The sequence below is a fragment of the Diplotaxodon limnothrissa genome, linkage group LG23, assembly GCF_057381915.1.
Source record: "Diplotaxodon limnothrissa isolate DT_005_m linkage group LG23, D_limnothrissa_male_GT1.1, whole genome shotgun sequence".
Taxonomy (NCBI): Eukaryota; Metazoa; Chordata; class Actinopteri; order Cichliformes; family Cichlidae; genus Diplotaxodon; species Diplotaxodon limnothrissa.
Window position 1 is genome coordinate 39,341,928 of NC_140617.1, and position 22,370 is coordinate 39,364,297.

General features: G+C 41.8%; 1 protein-coding gene across 1 annotated transcript in view; it reads left to right on the forward strand.

Moving 5' to 3' along the window:
- Positions 1-19,101, forward strand: part of LOC146608651 (FERM and PDZ domain-containing protein 4-like) — a 44,194-nt gene extending 25,093 nt beyond the window's left edge. The window contains exons 9-16 of the mRNA XM_085347953.1: positions 1,011-1,130; positions 1,659-1,795; positions 4,399-4,525; positions 7,290-7,379; positions 7,488-7,670; positions 7,803-7,941; positions 12,933-13,907; positions 15,749-19,101. Of these exons, the coding sequence (XP_085204079.1) occupies positions 1,011-1,130; positions 1,659-1,795; positions 4,399-4,525; positions 7,290-7,379; positions 7,488-7,670; positions 7,803-7,941; positions 12,933-13,907; positions 15,749-19,101 (5,124 nt within the window). The remainder of the gene's footprint in view (positions 1-1,010; positions 1,131-1,658; positions 1,796-4,398; positions 4,526-7,289; positions 7,380-7,487; positions 7,671-7,802; positions 7,942-12,932; positions 13,908-15,748) is intronic.
- The last annotated feature ends 3,269 nt before the right edge of the window (positions 19,102-22,370 follow it).

Genomic DNA, 22,370 nt, shown 5'->3' on the forward strand with positions numbered 1-22,370 from the left:
GGTAAAAACTAGTTAACTACCCTATAGGTTGTCACAAAATGAACCTGAGCTTTTAAGCTGACATGCAGTCATTATTAATTATTAACTTATTTTCTCATATAACTATTTATTAACTTCATTTCTTTGAATTAGTTTGAGTTAGTTTTTTACATAGACACAAATGCCATTTTTTTACGTTCTGTATGTAGTAGTGACTCGAACAAAAATTTAATCGCAAATACAAATTTTAGTAAATGTGAAGTTTTGAACAGGTGACATAAGTAGGACATTTGAATCATATGGAAAGTAACATAACATTCACTCGGTTATGATGATGAAATAAACTAAAAATCAAAAGGACTGAGATTCATGATAACTCTTTTTTAAGAACATATAGATCTTAGTAATGTATGTGTGATGATGTCTGTGAAAGGCTTGCTTCAGATTGGCCCACCCATACCTACATACATATACAAACACTAAGATAACAGGACGTCCGTGCATTCCCAAAATCCGGGAAGTAGACTTAATTGGAGTGTCATCCTACTTTTTCACTACTTCTCTTTGAAATTGAAAGAATATTTGAGCAGCTTAGGCCCCAGTCACACAGGCCTAGAAACCAATGATTGACCCTTTGAATCTCCTTTTAAAAATGACCCTTCTTCTCACTTGAATGAATACAACAATAAGACTTTTCTTCTTGGGTTTATGATCTTATTTAATAAGACGTGAAGCCAGTCTTATTAAATCAAACTAGCTTCAAGTCTTTTTTTAAATTAAAGGATGATGTTCATCTTTGTCCCATGTAAAAGAAAAAAAAAGGCAATAAAATGGGACATGATTTAGGGTGTTGCACTTACTGAAAAACCCCACATGACCTCTGATAGTGATTGGTACGATGACTCTCAAAGCTCGTAATGATCCAACATGAACTTTTGAACAACTTGAGTTTCTGCATATACTTACACATAGCTTGTTTACTGTGTTTTCACATGTTCACACTTCTCTTTGTCTGTGCTTTTCAACCCCAGGTGACTCAGAGACCCGGCTGTGACAAGATGAAGTGTTTCTTTAGAATCAGCTTTGTTCCCAGGGACCCAGTGGAGCTGCTGCGGAGAGACGCTGTTGCGTTTGAATACCTCTATGTTCAGGTGAGCGGTGGCAACAGTAGCAGCATGAGCACGAGGTGAGACTTGTCGACTGTTAAATATAAATACATCCAAATCCTCTGCTGCCAGATGGTTTGGAAATTATTTTTCATGATCTACAGACTTACTTAGTTTTGTGGAGAATTAATCCTTTCAAGACAAAAATCCTCATTTGCAAATAAAGTCTTTATATCAACTGTTGTATGAACTACTTCCCTCTGAAATAATAAATTGCTTCCTGAGGATTCCTTTGATAATTAGTCAAGTGAAATAGCCTGAGAGAAGCCAAGTTAATCATCTTTTTTTTCTTTCTGTCAGAGTTCACTATTTTGTGTTTCCGAGTCCTTCATCTGGGACTGGAAGCTACAGCGCATCCCTTTGAAGGGATCTCTAGCCACAGAGGTTGTGAACAACTTATTACAGCTCAGTGGGGATGCGCTGGTGCTCGAATAGCTCTTTGTAGAGATGAAATGCGCTTCACAAGCCCCAAAAAACTTAAGGACTCTTACGTAACTTTCTCCTTTGCTGCAGAGTTGTAACGATGTGGTCTTAGAGCGGTTTGGCCAGGAGCTCAAGTATGATGCTGCGCTGCGATTGGCTGCATTGCAGATGTACATCCTCACCATGACAACCAGACAGAGTCAGAAGGTCTCCCTGAAATACATCCAGTAAGTGTGCATGTAAATGCAGCTGTGGGTACGAGTGTGTTTTTGACACTCTTAACATGTCTGTAAATGTAAAACTCTTGTACAGGCTGCAGCTCATCATTAATAATAAATAACAGAGTTTTTTTTCTAAAAGTTTTCTGATGGTTTTGCAAAAGTTTATCTGGCATTATTCGAATTCGTTGCCCTTGTTCCCTTCTTGGATGAATGCATCTTTCTGGCTAAACAAAAAAAAATCACATAACAGAAAGAAATGTTTCCTTGAATAGTTTGCTGACACTGTCAGGCTGTTGTTAATGGCAACTTGAGAAAATTTATGGCATTCTCAGATGTGCTTACATCAAAACTCATGGCTGATTATTAGTTTGAATATGATACGGGTAAAATAAAACTCCAAATAATACAAAAATATTTTCGAATAATCTTTGTACATGAATATATGACTAGCAGTGAGCACACTGTGTAGGGTTAGAAAATATTCGCCTATAATGAAGAGACTTGAATTTAAAAGGTAATATTTTCTAGTTTCTTAAATTATGTTTTTTTCAGTATTCTGCAGTTCAGTGTTGAGATATTAACCCACCTCTAAATCGTCATCAGTGATTAAGTGATCAGCATTAATAATCACCATTGATGCAAGTTTTGCTCTAAAAAAGTTATCTTGTAAAAACCTGATACAGTTACAGTTGAGAATTGTAATCGAAGTCCATTCAATTACCAACAATTTGGACCCATTAGAAATACAATAGGAAGATGTAACTTAATAGTAGTCATACCCCATTGTGTATGTGGTACAACCAATATTGTCAGCTATTTATGTTGATTGTTATAGATATCTTTTCTGTTGCATGATCTACCCATAAAACCGTAAGAGCTTAATTACTACTAAATGACTGCTAAATGCATACCTGAAAATGGCATAGATTCTTGAACCTGCCCTAATCATGCAACTTCTATATCCAAATACAGATAAACAGAAACAGTTACTTTTTATGTGAGATAAATACTTTAATCAATCACCATGTTGATGTTATGGGGCGATCGTGGCTCAAGAGTTGGGAGTTCGCCTTGTAATCGGAAGGTTGCCGGTTTGAGCCCTGGCTTGGACAGTCTCGGTCGTTGTGTCCTTGGGCAAGACACTTCACCTGTTGCCTACTGGTGGTGGTCAGAGGGCCTGGTGGCGCCAGTGTCCGGCAGCCTCACCTCTGTCAGTGCGTCCCAGGGTGGCTGTGGCTACAATGTAGCTTGCCATCATCAATGGGTGAATGACTGGTTGTGTAAAGCGCTTTGGGGTACTTAGGGACTAGTAAAGTGCTATACAAATACATGCCATTTACCATTTATGAATCTTGGTACCCAAAGTAGTTTTTAGGCCAAGTTTAATCAAGATTGAGCCAGTTCTGGGAGGTCTGGGAACGATTATACATACATACATTGCAATAGTAGGATGATGATGCATCCAGAGGCACAGGTAAGGAGTGCCAAAGGAACCACGATAGAATAAAGTTTAGTCACCCGACACAAGCAAAGGTAAAAGAAATCAGTGCTCAGTACTCGAAGAGGCGGGGTTACATGGAGTAACTACTGTAACTACTACCCACGTAGACAAATTTTAACACTAAAGACACCTTTTTAAATGGTAAATTTCCTGTTTTTTGACAACAGTTAAACCGTTATTTTTAGTGGTGGATGCTCATATTAAAGATGGCCAAAGGATTAAATAATAAAATCATCATATTGCCCAAATGGGCTGAAGTCAGGTTGCGGCTGGATTTTATATGCCCTTTCACTCTGTTTCACACTTTATTTAATGTCACTCAGTGTGGATATCCCTAATATGAATGTTTTAAGGAAGCCCCACCCATCAATTAGAAAGCCAATTAAGAGAAACCTGGGTTAGAGGCAGGGTGGCCTTAAAGGCCACCAGTGTGTGAATGTGAGAGTGAATGAATAGTGGCATTGTAAAGCACTTTGGGTGCCTTGAAAAGCGCCATATAAATCCAATCCATTATTATTATTATTATTATTATTATTATTATTATTAAAGGGAGAGGAGCTAAAACAGGAGACAGTGGCTCAGTATGAGAAAAATGAAGAGTACTTCGAATTATGAAATATGCAAAGCTACCCTTGTAGAGTCTAAGTACAAAAAAATAGAGTTGTAAATGAGCATAACCGGTCACCTTTAGAAGAAGCATGACTTTAGCAAACAGTCAGGATGTTTGTTTGTTTTTTAATCAATTGAGAGTTACAAGAAAATGCTGTTATTGTACTTTTATATGGCAATATAATGTTGACACATCTGTTTCTGTGCAGTCCCAGTGTAAGTAAGGGAATCCGCCTGGCTGCCCTTATTTAACTTGTCCTCCAGCACTGAGTAAAGCACTGTAAATATTAGGGTCTCAGCGCATATAGCTCTCTCACATTTTTAAGGTCCTGTTGAGGAAACACTTTCCCCTTTGACAAAGCTGTCCACCTGAAAGTCAATTCATCGTTTTGTTGTTACTAACAGCTTCCCTCCCAATTTGTAGCTGTTTTTTAACCACTGTGGAAGGATTTTTTTTTCTAAGGGCTGCTTTATGCTGAAATCAATCTTCTCTCGACAGAAAAGAGTGGGGTTTGTCACTGTTTCTGCCTCCTGCTGTGCTGTCCAGCATGAAGGAGAAAAACGTCAAGAAGGCTCTGACACACATCCTCAAAACCAACCAGAACCTCGTGCCTCCAGGGAAAAAAGTAACCAGCTCTCTTTGTCTTTCCTTGCCCTTGTTAATAAGCTGACACACTCTGACACACACACATGCACGCAAACACACTGCCTCTCCGTTTTCTGACGCAATATCCTAAAATAGCATCGCTGCCATACTCCACCTTGTAAAGGTTCTCACCCTTGTCAACCTAAGACCCTTTGTCAAGCTAGACCTTGAATGCTAATGTGAATAACAATGGATTGTCAAACTTTATGCATAATAAGATATTTAAATTTAAAAGCGCACACATGTTCCAGTCAGGGGAAGCTAATCAAACTTGGGCTGAACTTTTTAGCTTTTTAAAAAAACAAACAAACAAACAAAAACTGTTTCAATGATGCAAGCAGCTGCCAGTCTTCTCATTCTCCAGCACCCATATTAACTTTGACAAGTACAAATCAGCAGCCGACCCTTGCAAGAGTTTCAGCGGCACCCAGTGATTTACAATCAGCTGTCATGCAAATTCTGTTAGTGAATCAGAGTTAGATAGAGTGTATTCATGGTAAGCCATCGGCACTTGTTTGTGAGTTCTTGCGGACTTTAATGTCCCATAGAGTCATGGGATAGGCCATGGGCTCACATTTCTGAGCCTCGCTGCGTAAATCAACTCTGGACATGTTGTATTTGATGCATGATGTAGGAAGTAGATATTATTTCTTAAATTCTAAAAAAGCTCCAAAACAATGCTGTGAAACAGCAAATTGAGCATGGCATTAGTTCAGACAGACCACCAGCTCAAGTTCAGCCACAATCCCAGCAGATCAGCTGATTTCGATACTAACCCATATCAGGTTATGGCTTCTCTTCTACACATAGAATGGACAAATCTCACATAGTGTGCAGCATTTAAGTTACACTGAACTAGGCCATGCTGTAGCTCATTTCTATAAATAACAAAAGCTAAATGTATTCAATTAAAAACACATGGATGAACCACAGCATTGCACTGATGGAAATTTTCATTTATTGCGATGAACATATATCCCTAATGCTCACAGCTGATCTCACATGCATAGTCGAGTCTCCACAAATGCTCACTGGAGCACCAAACATGTATTCATTCCGACTGAATATTATGTATGCGCAAGTTTCTCCTCGAGGATACACATATTTCATACCATTTTACGACCCCACAAAACAAGTCTCATATTGCAGCCGAGCTCTTGATCATTCATTTCTGTTATTTGCTATGAAATATGATGCATATTTAGAGTCAGATTCTCAGTTTTCTAAACTAATAAATGAAACCATTTGCATCTGACAGACAAATCAAAGCAAAACCTGAGCCTTTGACTCCTATAGGAAGGGGATTTAATGGCTGTCTTGTGCTATGGGATCATTTTGTGCTAACGTTTTAGGCCCAACTGTCATTATCTAAACACAAAGTGAGGCAATACCTAGAAGAATAGTGCGTCATCTGTCTGGATCCGTCATTTAATCCAGGGATGTCAAACTCATTTTACACGATGGGCTGTATGGAGCCCAATGTGATCTTAAGTGGGTGAGACCACTGAAACTCCCATTTTCCAGAAGTTTAACTAAAAAAGTACAATTTTAACAGCATGTCTCAGTTTTTCTACATGATAAAGAAATGCTGTAGTAAATGAAAGCACTCTGACAGCTTTGGGCTTAAAGTGCAATAACTAAATGTGTAAAATTGTAGAAAAGGTCCTGGTACTTTGTTGTAATATGAATGGTGATGTGGGCCACCTTTATCAGCAGGAAATGCTTTAAAACTTCAATTAAGCAAATACAAAATTTTTCCTAAAGCTATCCAGTGGCCTGGATTGGAGTCTTTGCTGGGCTGATTTTAGCCCCTGGGTCATATGTTTACCACCCTTGACCTAATCCATCAAGAACCAACAGTAAGGTGCAAAGTAAAGCGCTATATAAATACAGGCCATTTACCATTTACCAAAGGCTATGTCCACCATGATTTTTTTTTTTTTTTCAAATGACCCCCATTCTCCACTCCAGAACACATCATAAGCTCATGTACAACTTCCCGAGCATGTTGAAACATGGGCTGGGTCTCAAAAAGCACCAAGCCAGGCACAGTGCCTGTGCTTATTTGATTTATAACACGTCTGTACATCATAATATACAAAGAGCCACTCTAAAGCAGAAGTGGGCAAAGAACCTGAATGCTGGCGACATCAATTATCAGCAGGCAAACTGATATTACTCCAGTTTAATTGTCCAGTTTAATCAAAGTAATGCAGCTTTATGTTGTAGGTGATGAATGTATATCAGTTGAAACACACCAAAGCTTCGGCCCATGTGCATAAGGCCAAGCGGCTCGATTGGCACTAGCTAATCAAATGTATTCACAGAGATCAGACGTTCCCATTAGCATTTTCTATGTGAGGCTGACTGCACAGTAAAATATTGCTGGACTACACTTTGGAATTAAGAGTGAAGGGATAAAACCTCAGGTCATGAATGAATGAACACTGGAGTAAAATGAAAGCAGCTGTAATGTTTGGCATCTCGAGTTTAAATCACACTCACAGGAGAGGCACAACTCCACAAAAGCAGGGTGTAAAGAGTGGCACTGCTGTGGAGCAGCTCTTTGGAACCTTATCAGATATAAATGACATGATGGGATATAATGGAAAATCAGCGGGCCAGATCAAAATAGTTTTGAGAGTGCTTTACATCCTGACATTAGAAGACAAATTGCATTTGCTTGTGGTGGAAGCTATTTCCTTTTCAGATTCTTACTAATGTCCTTGCTCCTCTCTGCACAGTTGACCGCTTTGCAGGCCAAGGTGCATTACCTGAGGTACCTCAGTGAACTCAGACTCTTTGGAGGGAGGGAGTTCAAATCAATACTGTTGGTAAGCCCATTTGATCCAGGAAGCCTTGTGAAAAATTTGAGAGTAAATGTCAGTTCTTCTTGAGCTTTTCGCTGATTTTAATTTGTTTGTTTGTTTTGAAATCCGTAGCAAGGTGAGAAACAGACAGAGGTGACGCTGTTAGTGGGCCCACGTTACGGCATCAGCCACGTCATCAATGCCCGCACAAACCTGGTGGCCCTATTGGCTGACTTCAGCCATGTGAATCGCATTGAGATCCTCACTGAGGATGAGACCAATGTCCGGCTGGAGCTGCATGTTCTGGACGTCAGGGTGAGAGCAGAGCACAGCTGTCTTTGAAAACAAGTCTCCCCCCACCCCAAAAATGCCTTGCATTAATTTTAGCATCTGTTGTTTTCTTTAACTATTTTTTTTCTGCACATCCTCCCTTTTTTGTTTTCACAGCCCATCACACTGATCATGGAGTCAAGTGATGCAATGAACCTGGCTTGTCTAACAGCAGGATACTATCGCCTCCTAGTGGACTCGAGAAGATCTATTTTCAGCATGGCCCACTGCAATAGCACAGGAGTGGATGACCTTAGTAAGTATGATCCATGTCTGTGTGTAGGGCAGGGCAATATGGCCAAAAATATTTATCACGATATATATTTGAAAATTTGCGATAACTTTATAACTGACGATATAATTGACACTAGACACAATACTTTGCAACTCTGCAACTTTATTAGTGCAAAAAAAAACAACAACAAAAAAAGCAAGCAGCTGTTTTTTAATGTGCATTAAAGCTACATAAAAATTTAACAGTGAAAATGCAAATTCCTTGCTGGCAGTTTAGCCAAAAGGCATTTCCAGTGGAAATTGGCCGACGTATCCTCAGCATAACCATGGATAATATCCACAAAACTTAAAAATGAGGTTATACACACACAATATGGTAATATTGAAGCACAGTACGTATCACTCTGCAAGGTTCCCGACTACGATAGCTGTAATGCTCCGACAATCCATCAAGCGGTGTGGCTTCGTAGCTTAGCAAAGTCGTACTAAAACATTTTTTTACAGATTTTTGAGCGCCGTGTACCACAAATCGGTTCGAGGTCAGTAAGTACAACCAGAATTCATACAGAAGAATTATAAGGGGCACTGTCGATTTTTTCAGAAAATCAAAGGATTTTAAGAGCAACTTATTTTCCGAAAAATACGGTAATAACAACCAGTGTTGGGTAAGTTACTTTAAAATAGTAACTTAGTTACATTACTAGTTACTTCTCTCAAAAGTAACTCAGTTACTTCAAGTTACTGGTTACTTTCAAAGTAACTAGTTACTAGGGAAAGTAACTTTGGTTTTACTCAGAATTCTCTTGTTAATGTGTTGCTTCCATAACTTTGCCAGTCTTCTAGCTTGCTTACTTGCCACAAGTGCACTGTGCCACCTACCAATAGAAAGGAAAAGATAATGTGCATATTTCCACGAGAGAAATCCCACGCCTGGACCGTCATTGACTGCTGCCATGATTCTAGCCTACGTCACAGCATCATGTGCGCCTTTTACATCCAACACAAAAACTGCAGTCGTGGTGCTTTCGATTGTACTCAGAACTCGGAAATTCTGCCTTCTGAATAGGAAGATGTAGGTAACACCAGACTGCAGATGAGCTGCATACAGAGCTGGACTGGGACAAAAAAATCGTCCCGGGCATTTTGACTAGAGACCAGCCCACCATTATAGGAAAAATCATAAAGCCTTTGAATGAAAATAAACACTGTTGTGACAGTGATGTACACTGTTTTGATGGTATATACAGTGGGGCAAAAAAGTATTTAGTCAGCCACCGATTGTGCAAGTTCCCCCACCTAAAATGATGACAGAGGTCAGTAATTTGCACCAGAGGTACACTTCAACTGTGAGAGACAGAATGTGAAAAATAAATCCATGAATCCACATGGTAGGATTTGTAAAGAATTTATTCGTAAATCAGGGTGGAAAATAAGTATTTGGTCAATAACAAAAATACAACTCAATACTTTGTAACATAACCTTTGTTGGCAATAACAGAGGTCAAACGTTTACTATAGGTCTTTACCAGGTTTGCACACACAGTAGCTGGTATTTTGGCCCATTCCTCCATGCAGATCTTCTCGAGAGCAGTGATGTTTTGGGGCTGTCGCCGAGAAACACGGACTTTCAACTCCCGCCACAGATTTTCTATGGGGTTGAGGTCTGGAGACTGGCTAGGCCACTCCAGGACTTTCAAATGCTTCTTACGGAGCCACTCCTTTGTTGCCCGGGCGGTGTGTTTTGGATCATTGTCATGTTGGAAGACCCAGCCTCGTTTCATCTTCAAAGTTCTCACTGATGGAAGGAGGTTTTGGCTCAAAATCTCACGATACATGGCCCCATTCATTCTGTCCTTAACATGGATCAGTCGTCCTGTCCCCTTGGCAGAAAAACAGCCCCATAGCATGATGTTTCCACCCCCATGCTTCACAGTAGGTATGGTGTTCTTGGGATGCAACTCAGTATTCGTCTTCCTCCAAACACGACGAGTTGAGTTTATACCAAAAAGTTCTACTTTGGTTTCATCTGACCACATGACATTCTCCCAATCCTCTGCTGTATCATCCATGTGCTCTCTGGCAAACTTCAGACGGGCCTGGACATGCACTGGCTTCAGCAGCGGAACACGTCTGGCACTGCGGGATTTGATTCCCTGCCGTTGTAGTGTGTTACTGATGGTGACCTTTGTTACTTTGGTCCCAGCTCTCTGCAGGTCATTCACCAGGTCCCCCCGTGTGGTTCTGGGATCTTTGCTCACCGTTCTCATGATCATTTTGACCCCACGGGATGAGATCTTGCGTGGAGCCCCAGATCGAGGGAGATTATCAGTGGTCTTGTATGTCTTCCATTTTCTGATGATTGCTCCCACAGTTGATTTTTTCACACCAAGCTGCTTGCCTATTGTAGATTCACTCTTCCCAGTCTGGTGCAGGTCTACAATACTTTTCCTGGTGTCCTTCGAAAGCTCTTTGGTCTTGGCCATGGCGGAGTTTGGAGTCTGACTGTTTGAGGCTGTGGACAGGTGTCTTTTATACAGATGATGAGTTCAAACAGGTGCCATTCATACAGGTAACGAGTGGGGGACAGAAAAGCTTCTTACAGAAGACGTTACAGGTCTGTGAGAGCCAGAGATTTTCCTTGTTTGAGGTGACCAAATACTTATTTTCCACCCTAATTTACGAATAAATTCTTTACAAATCCTACCATGTGGATTCATGGATTTTTTTTTCACATTCTGTCTCTCACAGTTGAAGTGTACCTCTGGTGCAAATTACTGACCTCTGTCATCATTTTAAGTGGGGGAACTTGCACAATCGGTGGCTGACTAAATACTTTTTTGCCCCACTGTATGCATCAATCTATCAATCGTTTGTTGTAAGATTCAGATAATTATTTTTTAAAAGCTAGACATTTTAAATGAGAATAAGAAAGAAAAGTATTTCTTTGTGCCCCCCTTTCCCCGTTAATGCCCTACCTGCCCCCCTGGCAACACTTCACTAGATCCGCACCTGCACAGTTACCAGCTGTCAGCTACCTAAAAAAGGATCCTGGGGTTATTTGTCTCTCAGAAACAGTTCATAACTTCCCTTCAACTCATTCATGTCACCTAAAAGGTAAACCTGTTTCTCCATCACCTGTTCAGCTCTCATGATTCAGTAAGGACATCTCCTGGTTTCATCTTCATGTTTCCCTCTCACCAGATAACCAAACCATATCATGACCAGCAGCTTTTGTGCAGCTGTTGCTCCAGCAAACATCAGCTGATACTAGAAATTAATATTAAATAAATTCTAACAACAGCTGATCAAGCTTAAACGTGCTGCTGTTGTTTAGCGCGACATCCGCTGGTTTCCTCTTTCGGCGCAAAGTGAGTGATAAACAAACAAGAGAGAAAAGACGATCAGCTGATCATTGATCAGTTTTCATGATTGAAGTAGAAACGGGAGAGGGAGGGGGAGAATGAAAGAAGAGGCAGCTGTGCAGCAAAGACACAGAATAACTGCAGCTTTGTGCCTTTTTCATTGTAGCTGAATTACGGGACAAACTGTTCCTTTTCACCTCAATACGAAACGCGTAATATTTTCTCTGAATACCAGACGGGACGGTTGGCAACTCTAATAACTTATGAACAAAATAAAGTTCAACATCATTAACTTCATAGCACCCACCCAGCTGTATAGAAACTCCGTCATGCTAGCTAGCACGCAGTACGGAAAAAGTCAGAATAACGAAAATAAACTCCACCTAAACTTGGTTTATATCTGACCCAGATAGACTGCAGGTCATAACTTCTTACCTGAAGTTCAGTTCACACTTGGACCGGCGGCCGCCTCGGGTCTCTTTTCCTTCTGCGTCCCCTTTCCTTCATCCACCTGCTGGCCTCCACCACTTGCTAATGTTACTGAATCTGTGGAAGCTCTGCGATAGCCACCACACGAAGTAACGAGTAACGACCCTATCTAAATCCCAGTAACGAGTAACGCGTTCCTGGTTTTGGCATAATAACTAGTTACCGTGCTCGTTACCACAATAATAACGTAGTTACTGTAACGCGTTACTTAATAACGCGTTAGTCCCAACACTGATAACAACGGCCCGCTTGCATGCGCTACCAAAAATTGTGCTTTGGTGTGTATCTAATGGACGAAAGCCAAACCAGTTCCACACCACTGAAGTTGCACCATTTTAACAAACCAATCCTGGTTCATCTGTTTCGTTCAACAAACCGCTTCTGTCCTTCCCATTCTGAGCGATCGTGGCTCAAGAGTTGGGAGTTCGCCTTGTAATCGGAAGGTTGCCGGTTCTCTTGGACAGTCTCGGTCGTTGTGTCCTTGGGCAAGACACTTCACCTGTTGCCTACTGGTGGTGGTCAGAGGGCCCGGTGGCGCCAGTGTCCGGCAGCCTCGCCTCTGTCAGTGCGCCCCAGGGTGGCTGTGGCTACAATGTAGCTTACCATCACCAGTGTGTGAATGTGTGTGTGAATGGGTGGATGACTGGATATGTAAAGCGCTTTGGGGTCCTTAGGGACTAGTAAAGCGCTATATAAATACAGGCCATTTACCATTCTCCGTTGCCGCCATGCTTTTTCTGCCATGTGCGTCTGAAAACAAAGGCACTGCGCAGGCGCGTTTTAACCATATTCCATTGCGATATTTCATTTTCTTATCGCCTAACATTATACCGGTATTACCGTGAATAGGATATGGTATGGTATGATATGGCCCAGCCCTGTCTGTGTGTATGTGACATAATATGGATTACAAGCCATCTGTTTAGGACAAATTGGTGGATATCTAAAGTTTCACTTGAGTAGTAGATGTTGATGGTCTGGAAAAATACTCCACATGAAACTATGAAAACTTGTTGCGAGGTCACACATTTAAAAATTGACGTTTTACAGTGCTGCATAAACCCTGCTTTGAAATAGAGTGCTTAACTGAAACAGGTCTTTAAAGTTGAATCAAAATCAAATACAAAACAGGTAAAGCGATAAAATCTTGTGTTCCTTGCAGGTCAGGAACGTGTCCTGGAGTGGCCTTACAGCACATCTTTTGGGGACAATGAGGAGCCTGGTCAAGTAGAGATCTACAGCAGAGACTCTGAGTACTCAGACAATGGGCAAAGGGAAAACAGCATTTCTCCTTACTTCCACGAACCACCAAACCCTGACAGAGACCTTGAGAACCGAAGGAGTCCGTTGCCCCCTCCTCTGCCTCCAGCTACCAGACACAAAACTCAAGACTCACCTCGGAGCGCCAAAGTGTCATTTATTTTTGAGGGGAACCCACCCCTCAATAAATTTAAGAACTTACGCTATGAAAGACTGTTAGAGAGCCCGGAGGTACCCAACTACGGACCGCCCTACTTGCACAACAACACATACTTTCAGCAACAGGACAGAGAGCCATTTCAGCACGTCTATAGTAACATCATAAGCGAGGAAAGTAGTGAGGAGCTAAGGGAACTAGTTTATCGTGGCAATACAAGCGATCCAGACGAGGATTCTTGTGAAGAAGATTCCACTGGGGGGACGCCAGTGGGTGATGAGACACATGATGGTATCCAAGGGGAGGGCCTACCCACAGCAGCCGGCAAAGCTACCTTTCTCACACTTTCCGGTTCTACGGACGACATTATCGACCTGACGTCGCTGCCTCCTCCCGAGGGCGATGATGGTGTTGACGATGATGAAGACGACACCCTGCTGCAGACACTCAACCTTGCGATCGCAGCACCACCACCAGGCTTTCGCGACAGTTTGGATGAGGACGTTGCACCCGAGGGAAGGCCTCTAAGCACACGTGAAAATGACGATATTCCGGTTTCACTAATCGATGCCATTCCAACGCATGGGGAGGGGGAAGGGAGCAGGGGAGGGGAGAGAGGACTGGAAAATGCGGTCATGAATACACTGCAAGCGCTGCAAGCTCTCTCTGTCTCTGAACAGAAGCCTCCACCACCGCCACCACCCAGCGGTAACAATCCAGGTCTGTTGAATACTAATGCAGCAAAGTAATGTTGATGCCTTTATTTAGCACTGATTTTACAGCACTTTAACTTGACTGAGCCAGTGGTTACCAACTTTTCTTTGTCTTAAATTCTCCCTCCCTAGCTCTGTCAAATGGACTTTAAACTCATTTTAAACTAGATCTGAATTGCTTTCAGCTTACAATTTAGTCTTAACAATTACATATTTAGCAGCTATGGTCTGTAAACTGCCTCAATCATTAACCATAACTACTAGCTTGGTCAACATTGAGTAGCAACTAGTGGAGTAATTCAAACATTAATCCACTAGTTTTAGTTACAGTTCCACCCTAACCTTCAGCATCCATTTAAGCTGTTAATTATGTTTACTGATACTTTCAAAAGTGTAACTATTACTTGTTGCTAAAAGTTTCATATGTTCATCTTCCGTTTTAGCTCAGTTTCAACTGCTGGCTACACATTTGCTAATTAAGGTTTTGCAGACAAGTGACCACGTGACATTAACTTGCCCACCATTTTGGATGTGTGACAACCATGATGACACTGTGGGATCAAGCATGTAAGACAGTCGCAAAGGTCTAAAGACTGGTCCAACCCTCTGAAAACCACCGATTATGAGGAAAAAGTTTATATTCTCAACTGGTCACAAGGAGCGGCTGGAAGTTAATGGCAGTCTCTGAGAAAATTATTGCTAAAGTACTAGTCACGCAAGCCTAAAGACTGATCAATGACCTCTTGGCATCCACCTGTCACTAAGGAAAAATGCATATTCCCTAACCAGTTGGCAAAAACAAATATCTAGTTATGTCTTTCTAGGTTCCCAGTCATCTAGGGCATAGTAGTCTTGAGAGCTTGAAAAAGAAGACAACTGGACAGTTTCATTAGTTCTTAAAAATGATGGAGTGTCAACCTTCAGCGACCCCAATATGTTGCCTCAGTGATCTCCATAGGCCACATGATGGATTGGGGCAAGGTCTTGCAGTGGTTTCACCCATAACCCCATGTGATGATACTCATGCCCTTTTTCATACCTCAGCTCATGTGATGACTCATATGATCTACAGTGCTCAGGACTACTTCCAAAGGGGACAACTCCCACTAGGGGTTAAATACCTGAGACTCTACACCATTTTATAGAACTCAGAAAGGTTCTGGGATGAGAGGTGAAACATCTTGTAGAAGTACACTTGCCTTCTTTTTCAAGCTCTCAAGACTTTTAGCTAGGAATTTCGACAGTTAGCCATACCTTGGCTTAAAAATTAAAAATCAATCATATTCCTATTTTCAGACATCTATGTCAATTTCTAGTATATTTAGCTTGCATTTTATTTTTTTAACTATACTTTTAGCTACTACATCAAACTACTTCAACCATTTTCCTTACTTTTTGACCACTATGTATCTATTTACATCATATATCAGTGCAAACTATTTTAAATGTTTTACCATTTGCTTGCTTTTTTTTTCTTTCATATTTAGATTTACGACAATTAATTGCTAACTTTTAATGCTACCTGCCAGTCAGGGCCTTTGTTTAGGAGTCTATGGAGCAGAGTTAGCTGTTAGCCATATCAGGTACATGTGTTGTGCATTGTGCCTGCTAAATAGAATTAACAATATGTTTAGCTTGGTTCTCTGTCACTACTGTCTAAGATTTCATATTAACTGCTACTTCTGCACAAAATTGTTTTGGTGTAGATTCACAAGTTCATTTGGGATTCACTATAAGCTATGGAAAAAAACCCCAAAGATGTTCAGAGTTCTAACTGTCAAAGCTTTCAGCAGCAGATAAATTGAGATTGAATGATCTACATTTAACTTTGTATCTCTTATCACCTAGGTGTTTATATATCTCATGGCTTTAGTCCAGAGTCATCCTCAGACTCTGGTAATGAGACCAACTCCTCAGAGATGACTGAGATCTCTGAACTAGCTGCTACTCACCGACTGAGCGAGAGCCACATGCGTCTTCTGGTGGCCACAAGGGAAGGATACCAACCTTTAATTGAAGAAAAAACTGAATTTCCTGTCTCCCCCAGTACCGGAGGAACAATACAAAAGAAACCTCGCAGTCCAACACGACACCTTCATCCTCCAGCAGTTCCTCCAAGACGGAGCCCTCAATTAAGCACCACATCATCACGGCCGGACAGCTCAGAAGTAAGGCCCCAGACTAATCTCTCAGCCACTCTTCAGCGCCCAAGCTCCACCACACCAGGAGGCAAGCACCATAAAAAATCAGCAGACTCCAGCGGAAAGTATAACACCTTCAGCACAAGGGAAGGATATCGAGGAGAGAGCATTGGGAGCCGCAGCCATCTTGACTTGGACCAGCGCACCTCATTCTGCGAACGAGAAGACAGCCAAAGAAGGCAGGATTCTTTTTTAGCAGAAAACTCTGTAGCCGAGAGCCATGGAGTCAACAGCCTCCCTCGTGATCATCATAGAAGTCCCCGCCCTTCCTCCGTTATCTCTGACCGCTTCTCAGATGTTGTCAACTTGGGGGGCTGTGATGCAGATAACGGAGCTTCAGCTGCTGAGCAAGATGAACATCTAGTTGTAGCATCGTTGCTATCCCCAACCAAAAAATCTAGATCAGGGGGATCAGACCAGGGATCAGACCTACAGAGTGACCATCAGCCCATTTCGAGACAACAGAGTGTGGCCCGGCTGTGTGAATACCATCTAGCAAAAAGGATTTCAAATCTGCAAGGAGAAGCACACAGTTCACTGCAGGGCTCTCTGTGCTCATCACTGGATGCTGGTGGCAGCACGAACAGTAGCGTTTGTGCTACCCCAAATGATTCACCCCTTGGCCCTGGTGCCATTGAATCAAAACACCACCATCTGCAAAGGCACCCGCTTTCTAGTTCCTCCTCCTCGTTACTCAGGGTGTTAAACTATGAAGATAACAAACCCGGAACCCCCTTTGGCACCCCTGCCCAGAGTACTCAGGGAAAAGACCTCCACCCTCATGCAGATCCTGCCCTCCTTCGGAAAATGCTGCCCAATATTCACCAACCTTCCCCTGGGTCAGAACCGGGCCGGCCGTCCTCAGCCACACCATCTAAGCATAAAGACCCTTTAGGAAACAAGCGACTCCAGAATGATCAGCATGCTAAACAACAGGCCTGTCTGAAAGGGCTAAACCAGAAGGAAGGCAGCGAGGCCTACAGGCAATTGATTAACTATCTAACAGTCAGCCAGATGCATCAGGGAGGGAAGTTGCAGAGTGCGGGCATGGGAGGAGGAGTTAAAAAGGACACAAGGCGTTTTATTACTAGCAACCCCCAGCTTGTTGAAATGGTTAAAAATAGGGGAAACACCATCGCTCGCTGCCCGTGTATGCCTTCATCCATATCATCTCCATTCCTCAGCCCAAATGTAGTTAACCCTAATGCTGCTGCCATGCAGGCAGCAAACAAAAATGCACGGTCATACTATTCTGCAACACTTCCTACCAAACTCAAGAGAAGTCCTGATATGCATGCTCAGAGAAGGAATGAGACTTTAGATTTCAGGAAAGCTACTTCTGAGAGGAGGAGCTCCTTTTCTGGCCTAGAAAGTGAGCTAGAGAGGAGTGGTCTGGACCCAGAGCACTTTCTGTCCCTCTATAAGAGAGAGGGCTGTAACAGCCGCGACGGAGGACTTGCTACAGGCGGAAACCGTGAGGGGGGAGGTACCACTAGCCGTCATCCACCTCGATCAAGAAGCCAAGTTAGCAGCAAAGAGGAATGGTTCAGATCAGACCTGAAGTCAAAGCATGCAGTTCGTCAGTCCCGCCCTAACGATTCTCTTTGTTTCTCTGCTGCCCCCGGTGGTCAAAGAGCAGACCTCAACACTATCTCACTAGGAAGGGGAGACCACCCTTCTGCTTTTGTCAGGCAGGCATCAGCTGGTCCAAGAGCTTGCATTACATCTCCAACACCCAATCCTCAGAATCCACCTCCCCCACCACCTCCCCCACCACCTCCTTCTTTTTCCCAGCCTGTTCAAGTCAACACTAGTTCCAGCAATTCAGGATGCACACAGGACCCCAATCATTCTGTCCAGTCCCGGCCGAGTCAGAACCACATTCAGGCTGTCACCCCGACGCTACCACACACAGATCCCTTCAGTAGCCTGCAACGGGGCCGGGAGCTTAAACGGAGCTCTAGCAATGTAACTGCAAGTTCTGGTAGTGTTGAAGCTCTATTTGAGAAGCCCACCCGAAGCCGGAGCCAGCAGCCCCTGTCACTGTCTCTGCCCCCGCAAGGTGACACCAAAGTCCAGCGGAGACCAACTAGGAAGAGGCTCTCCAAGAGCTACTCCCAAGGCTCTGTGTCTTCCCACACCACGTGCTGGTCCACAGGCAGTAGGGTAGACAGTAGAAGGGCATCTGTGGCTTTTCCATTGCAGAAAGATGCGAAACAAATGAAGGGCTCTCAAAAACTGGACACAAGTCCCTGGAGATGTAATGGGCCCTTTAGTTACTGTTTCTTTAAACGTAAGAGTGAGGGCGAAGAGGATGAGATCGAATGGGAGAGGCCCAGACGAAGTTGCAGTGGACCTGATTTCGAGGATAACGGTGCTGCTTCAGCCATATTCCCCTGCGGTTCCGCACTGGACGCTGCTGGCGAGCAGCTGTATGGCGAGGTCCTTAATAACATGAGCTTCAGTGACCGACTGGCACGAATCAACGCCCTCAAAGACCACATGTACGGTTTCCCTTCCGGCTTCACTGATGCCCGCCGTGATGCCAGCGAGCTCATCGCATTAGTGAGATCCAGCATAGGTCGCTGTGAGCGCGGCATCCAGATGCCTAACCAGGATGTATCACAGTATAAACAGCTCCTCTCCGTTGAGTCAAAAGAATTAGGCCGGGCGTGCCGGAGGATGGCACAGGCCCACAGCAGTCCAGAGGAAATGCTGCTAGCCGTGACTTGTAGCTTTCAGGTGCTTTGTTGTCTCTGCGAAGCTTGCATGTGTCTGGTTAGGGGACTCGGAGCCTCAGCCTCACACCAACAGAGAGAAGTCGTGGCAAAGGTTGACGAGGTTGTTATGAACTATATCTGTTTGCTCAAAGCAGCTGAGGCTGCCACTGTTGGAGCGCCAGGGGAGCACAGCATGAAAGCCCTGGTCCGCCACTCTAGTACCATGTCAGCCATTGCTAACGCACTCACCCGCTCCCTTAAAACGCTGCTTAGCAAGTAGGGGCTACTCCTTATAATTTATAGTGTGGCCTCTGCTGTCAGCGGGAGTATGTCTTTAAGCGTCTTGTCGTCTTTGAGTCAGCTGTAAGAGTCATGTATTTTTCATAAAGGTTTAGAGCTGTCTCCATATCAAAGTTTAAAAAGCAAAAGGCAGGAGTTAGACTAAACATTAAAGTTACATAACATTTACAATGAATAGATGTATAAGATGCTTAAAGAGTCCTCTGACTGCACTTGCTTTTTTTCTGATGACAATATTGTAATGCATATTTACAAAGCCATACTGTCACAGACCTTTGTAATATGATATGTACCTAATAGAAATTATACCCTTTTAAGTGTGCATTATGTAAGTTATTTAGAAAATGTGTATATAATGTACATAATTAATTATCAAATTTACTGTAGCAGTTTCAAGAAGCCATCGAGTATTCAGTTTAACCCTCTCAGGCTCAGATTAAACTTTTTGTTGCTAATGCACAACCAAGTCCTGCAGTGGTACATCTGAGTAAAAAAAAACTCATAAAATATGTATGTGGGGTAATCAGGTTGTTAGTTTTTAAATGTTGCAAATCAGCAACGCCTGCCTGGAGAGGGTTAATTTGCTTTGATACTGTGCAGGGCTAGGGGTGACTTCACTTTCAGTTCAATCAGTTCACGAGCAGCAGTTTTACAATAACTGTATTTATTTTAAAAGAAAATGTACCTCTAGACATGTAAGTAAAAAAACAAGTTTCATTGTCAGTCCAGTGAGGAAGCGGTATAGTTATATTTAAATGCTCTAAAATGACTGTGTAACAGTGAGCTGATTTTAACAGATTACATTATGATGCTTGTTTTTCTTTCTTTGGTTTTTGTTTATTTTACAAGATGACTGGAAAATTCAGTAAAAGTGTTGAACATACAGGTTACACTAAACATTGCACTTCATTCACACAACCACTTTGTATTCTACCACTAATCTACTACCACTTAGATTATTTTGCTATATATATATTTAAAAAAAGAAATATAATTTCCCCCAACATCAAATATAAACTTTGCTAAACTTTTGCTAACTTAGCAAAAGTTTAGCAAAGTTTATATTTGATGTTGGGGGAACATCAACATCAACATATATATATACATATATATATATATATATATATATATACATATATATATATATATATATATATATATATATATATATATATATATATATATATATATATATATATATATATTATAACTTAGCAAAGTTTAAAGGCATATTTCAGATTGAACACACTGTGTGGATTATATCCGATTACTTTTTTAGTTTGTTTTTTTATTACCATCGCTTTTGGAATGAGTTTTGTGCGTGAATGATTTACTAAACCACGCTGTGTATCAAGATGTGGTTATGTCTCTCAACAAAGAAGAAATCACTGCTTTTTTTCAGCAACCCACCAACCAACCTATTAAAAGATATTTTGCAGAAAAACTTGTCTTATTCCATGCAGCTTTGGTTTGAATGAGTTACTACAACATGCAATCATGCTGTGATTTGTTTTGTAAAGTTTGCCATCCTAAAATCAACAGCCATTTATTTTAATGTCTGTTTCATAAAAGGTACTGTCTGTCAGTTTACATGCGATTTATTGGGGGATATATTAAAATACCCCCCTTTTTAAACTGACAGTGAAATGTGAATCTATTTAAACTAATGTCTAGTGTAAAACTACTCATTTTCCTGATATTTCTCTCACACAGTGGAAATTTTAAGTTGTCTTTTCACAGTAATATTTCAGTCTTTATATCAGTTGAGGAGGTATGGATTGGGTGTTAAAGCACATTGCTATATATTACAGGTAATTTGACATACATGCATCAACAATCAACTGGTACAGACAGGAGAGGATGCTAGGGATAGGGTGAATGGATGCAGATGGCTTGCTGTGTTTACCCTTAAGGGGAGGAGCCAAAAGAAGAAGAGGAGTGTTATCTTAATGCATGCTCAATCATCCAGGTAAGTAAATCTCCAAAAGTTGATTCTGTTCCAGGGAGGAACGCTGGTTTGAGCAGGGAGTCAAGGAGGCCATTTACGTGAAAAGGGAAAGACCATCTCTGAATCGAGGAGGGGGCTTAAGAGTACATCTTTTGCCATCTTGCAATGCTGTGATTGCAGCAATTCCCCCACTCTCTGTGAATGGTATTCATGGCCATTGATCAGTGGGCTTTGATCAGTGGGCTTTGATCAGTGGTTGTTTATCAATGGTCATGAGAATTTGCCCATTGTTCCTTCAGTGGTGCTAGTTTCAGTCATTATGCAAATGTACTGTTTATAAGATTGGGGAAACCTGCAGTCAGCTGAGACTGACGAAGTCACTTGGATGAGTGACGAAACGTTTCTCCCACTGAAAACACTACATCCAGATGAATAGAATCAACTCGGGAGAAGAGGAGAGATAGTGTCATCCTGCTGAGACAGACGGACCTTCCAGCAGAGAACCCAGGTTAATGTGCCTGCAGTATCCTTCTAGTCCACTTTGACTTTGGTCAAAAGCAGCCTAGTAGCATTAAAATGAAAAGATATCCAAGTATAGTTTAGCTAGTTTTAAAACTACAAATCTGGCGATTTGTAACTGTAACTGTAAGGTAAGAAATTAAGTATCTAACTACTTCTGACAATCATACACAATCCTAAATGAAGAGATCTCTGCTAACCAAGTGTCTCTATTAGAACCCCATAGCAGCAGCTGGTGTTATCGGTACTGACCCATAAATGGAAATTAAAAAGTAAAGAAGAGACAGGAGAAACACCCGTCAAACATATGGTGAGCGTTGACCCCAATTGTTGCATAGTTTGTCCACCAGAGGTCACTCTGCAACTTCCTAGTTGGTAATACAAGTTTGTAATACTACAAAAACAACAACCAGGCGATCAGTATGTAAATAACTACAGATAAAGAACAGTCGGGAAATCTACTTGTGTTTTGTGTATTGGAAAGAAAAATAAAATCGGCCAATATATGGGAGTATCCAATTTTTAAATCACCAAATATCGGCATTGATGTCAGCCTTAAAAACCCTATTTTGTTTGTACTATAGTCTCTGTAACCCTATGTCTGTGTGTAAGAGAAGAGATATGACATTTAAAAATACCAATAATAATAATAACCAAATGGAAGTTCGGGGTCGCCATGCAAAACTATCCCCATATCAAATGTTCGAATCTGCAAGATTCTTACAGGCCTACAAGTAAGCATTGCCTCACATATGCTATATGTACTGCACTTCCTCTCTCCG